Source organism: Austrofundulus limnaeus, unplaced genomic scaffold, assembly GCF_001266775.1.
Source record: "Austrofundulus limnaeus strain Quisiro unplaced genomic scaffold, Austrofundulus_limnaeus-1.0 Scaffold137, whole genome shotgun sequence".
Lineage (NCBI taxonomy): Eukaryota > Metazoa > Chordata > Actinopteri > Cyprinodontiformes > Rivulidae > Austrofundulus > Austrofundulus limnaeus.
Window position 1 is genome coordinate 103,059 of NW_013952539.1, and position 4,537 is coordinate 107,595.

The 4,537-nt window shown below is 39.0% G+C and overlaps 1 protein-coding gene across 1 annotated transcript in view; it reads right to left on the bottom strand.

Annotated features, from left to right (window-relative positions):
* The window catches only part of pik3c2a (phosphatidylinositol-4-phosphate 3-kinase, catalytic subunit type 2 alpha), a gene marked incomplete at its 5' end in the record, with an annotated part of 43,518 nt that extends 39,033 nt beyond the window's left edge, over positions 1 to 4,485 (bottom strand). The window contains 1 exon segment of the mRNA XM_014015981.1: positions 4,325 to 4,485. Coding sequence (XP_013871435.1) covers positions 4,325 to 4,485 — 161 coding nt within the window.
* Positions 4,486 to 4,537: the final 52 nt, after the last annotated feature.

The following is a 4,537-nucleotide window of genomic DNA, read 5'->3' on the forward strand; positions in this document are numbered from 1 at the left end:
AGGCACAGTTTGAGGAGTTGGCACACTTGTTCTGTGGAAAGTGTGGTTCTGCTGCTGAGAGTGGTGTCTGATTTCAGAAATCTTGGTCTGTGCAAGATTGAAATCAGACACCACTCTCAGCAGCAGAACCACAGAGGATTAATAATAATTTGATTAATATTATTATTAATAGTTTTAATGATTTCTACATCGTCAGTCCTTTTTTTCTGCTCTGTTGTCAACATGTACAGCAATGGGAAATCCAGACTCTTGACTGTTTAGCGTTAGCCGTCCTTCACCAGCCGGTCACACGGTCGCATGGTTTTTGCGCACTCCAGCTGTTCTATATAACCTCCTTGATCATGTGACACTGCAGAAACTTTTCCAAACAATGCCAGAGAACGTGTGCTGTAATCAAAGCTAAAAACAGTCCAACCAAATATTAGTATGTCAATTTTTTTTTCATGGCGACTTTGTTTTTGGCCAGGCAGTGTATGTCATTTAAAAGAAGTGACTTCGTATACATTCACTTTCTTTTCAGGCCCTAAAAATCCACAGGATTTCTGTAAAAACAATCATTATAAAATGTAGGGAATGTGTGTAAAACAGCAGTCTGTCCTTACAAATCGATTGACAGTGAAAGAAGGAGAATAGTGTGAGAAACCACCACCTGGGATCACTGAAGAAGTTATAAGCTTCAGCGGGTAAGATGAGAGACTGAGCTACAACTGTTGCTCAAGTTCCTCACCAGTCTAAGCTTTATGGGAGAGTGGCAAAGAGAAACTCATTAAATCTCAACTAAGTTTGACTGCTGAGACATTCTTGACTACAGAGTCTTTGGCAAACTCTAATCAAGATTTAATTTGAGTATTCGTCAACGAAAGAACAGTGAGATCGATAGATAACTTGAGGACCAGTCACGGTCCAAAGAATCCATTTGGGTGCGACTTGCTGAAACAATAAGCATTAAGTGTTACATTACAGTTGTTGAAAACTCAGCTGTACAGAGCACCCATCAAACCACTTATGTTTCATGTTCAAAACACGTTCTGAAATCAAAGGAATTGCAACGGAGTGCTGTGTGATGATATAAACAGAAATAAGGAGGTCAGGACCACGAGTGTTTGTGTATCCACTTTTATGTGTCCAAGAGAAGACTAGGGGGAGCGTGTAACCTAACACGTAGCAGATTACTCGGAGTCTTTAATATACACAAACACAGACTCAAAGACAGAGACAGATACAAACACTTCTAGGTTACTTCACAGGCAGTTCCAGCAGAGACCACCTCTGACTCCAGCAACAACAGACCACCACCCTTTAGAGGAATGGAGAGACTTTTCTGACTGCTTAGATCAGTGCCAGCAGAACTCATGTGATACGCGGGTGTTTTCTGACCAAATACCTAGAAAGACTACGCCTAACTTTGTGAGCATTTTAAGGTGGTAAAGTGCAAAGTACAGCGATTCTGAAGACTTCCTCCAACTCACTCAGTTATTTCACACACAGATGAGAAATGGCAGGGTCACACACACAAGCCAAAGTTTAAATAATCTATCTGACACAAACATACAACTAAGAAATCAAAAGAAAAGCTGGATCCAAAACAAATCTATTACAACTATTCAACAAGTGGAATCATTAGAACAGGTTCGGATCCACTCAGTCTCACGCAGCAGTCATGAGTGAGACCAGAAATCACTTGACACTTGTTAAATCTACAAGACAAACCTTGTAAAGATGTGAAAAAGATGGCTACTTCTCCAGTGACTCAGAGCTAATTAAAATTTCTGCTTCTGTAGCAGCTTTTAGAATCAAACAGAACCAGAGAAACGGAAAACAAAAATAAAAAAACAATATAAAGTTATAACAGAGTTAAAGAATGAAGAAGCTTAAGACAGGATTTCTGACTGTATTACGATGATCCTTTTGAAACTAGACGTCTGAACTGATGATTCAAACTGTAATCTTTATCTAAATCCTAATTATACACAAACACAATCAGAATAAACAAACTACAAAAACAACATATTTAACTGTTTAACTCACAGATCCAGCCGGACCAAAATAAACAAAGTCTTAAATAAATTTAAAAAAACATCAAACTTCTATTTGCAATAGAAACAATAATATATATCATGATAGACATGTGATCAACATCAGTAGAAAATATGTCACATGGAGTGTTGATAGTTTCAATGAACACCAATCCTGAACTGCAAGGCATTCTGGGGGATGTAGGCAGAGGAAAGGCTTTAGCTGTTCGACCTCTCATGGCCCAGCTAAGCAAGGTTGATGGCATCGACTAACTCACGCTTTGCTAGCAACAACCTTTAGAACTGGGGTGGTACCAAAAGTACAACTCAGCACAATTCATGCATCATCCCATGAGTTGCTATTCTAAAAAAACAGCTGTACAGAAGCTGACACATCTCTTGATTAACTCTAACTATATGTTTACCTTAGTTAAATTTTTGCATTCATTAATCAGACTTTTAGGAGGCTGTGTTTTTAATCAGAGACAAGCGTGCTGCTGCTCCCATATCCCAACTGCCTGAGCCAATTCATGCAGCTCTATTGCTCTTTCATGCATCCAAATCTGTGTTTTTATCTCCACATTCACCAGATTGTCTTCATAAATTTAACACTTTAGCTTCTGTCCTCAACCCCTCGCTTCTCTCTTCATTTTACCCGCTAATATTTTCTCAGCTCCTACACTTCTCCCACCCCTTTCCTTTCGCTGTGCTCTCTTTTCTTTTCATTAATGCATTGCCCCCCTCCTCCCATCTCCCCCTTCTCAGCCACAGAATGCAAAGAATCCACACAACCAAGCCAGAGACGCATCAGCTGTATCCCATTCAGCTTCAGAATAGGAAACAATCTCAGGTCATCCCCAGCAACTTCTTTAAACTGTGGTTTAGTCATTAGCCTCTTCATCTGAACAAACAACCCTGTTTGCTTCTGATATAAAGATTAATAAACTTTCTTTTGTAACATCAATTAAAAACGACACAAAGAAATTCCCATAAGAGAAAAAAAATGGTATGCCTTTGAGAAAACAAGGTAACGAGGCAACAGGGGACAGAACATAAAATAAAAAGATGGAAAGAAAAAGAAAGGTAACAAATGATATTTCTGACACAATAAACTGGGGGGAATATAAAAAATAAAAATCCAAAAACGGGTCAAAACAGAAAGAGAGGAAGAAAAACAACTCTTGAGCAACAAATGTGGAAGAAAACTGAAAGAACAGGAAAATCAAAAACATGAAAGGAAAGCAGCATTTCGCTCTTCTGTCTTTTACTCCTATACTTGCAAGAACTGAGGCCCATTGTTTCTGAGAGCAGATTTGTGTCCTATCTGAGGAATCCAAACATCAACTATGTGGGTCAACACGCTGCTGACAACACAGGAAGGAAAAAGGAATGAAGGAAAAGGACAATGTGATGGGACAGAAGGAAATACAGCTAGAAAGTAACCCAGACACTGAGAATAAAGCAGGAACGAGGGAACATAGGAAGCCTGGAAGTTTCATTTGGATGTAGGGGAAAGAAAGCAGTAAACATACTTTCTATAGTTGTTTTGTTGTTAAACACACCTATTCAGAGAGAAGCCTGGGCCATTACAACAGAGTATTACACACAGAGAGTGAGCGACAGCTAAAGTATGTGTAAATAATTAAACTTTGCATGAGGACAGGAAGATAAATTCTGACAGCAAAAATATGTTTTTAAATTCTTGACACAAAGACAGAATGAAGTAATGCTGGGCTCCAGATAAACAGGAGTGAACTTGGAAAAAATAGGCCCTGAAGTGAATTTGGCCTCGAATATTTCAGTCCCTGTGGCTGCAGATCTGTTCAGAGGGGTCAGGAAAAAGAGTAGCAACCAAAACACAGAGTGAACAAACCTAAAAATATGGAATAGAAGGGACTAAAAAAAAAACTATTTCATTATTCAAAAAACTGTTTCTAAAATGAGAGGGTATAGTTTTATGGTAAGCAAACAAACTGCACTATTAAGATGAGGAGGGGGTAAAGGATTTAGTAGCCGAGGTTGTTTTCCTTCCCTTGCTTTTCTTGTTGTTGTTATCCTTAGAAGGCGACCACATGACCTATTATGTTCATATGTTTTAAAAAGGTAAATAAAAACTTTGACACTTGTAATGGAAATTTTCAATTCTTTAGATTCTTTTGAAAAGTTCCTTACCTACAGCTGAAATATACTGTCACATAAGCACAACACTTGGTTGTGTGTGTGGATGATTTAGCACATTTACACCCAATGGAACAGTTTAAAACATGGCTGACCTTTGATGTTTCAGATCATTTCGACACGACCCTTACCATCACAGGTGAAAGTCACAGGCTGCTGAGATTCAGAGATTTCGATCGAAACTTTGACAGAGTGGCTGTTGTCCCCTCCGCCGTCCCTCTGGGCGATGACGGGGCTGAAGACGAAGCCGGGGTTGATCGTAATGTCATCATGAGGAAATCTGGAGCACAGACTGCAGGAGGGAATAGAAAGAGGAAACAAAATAAAAAAATAAAGTCAAAACG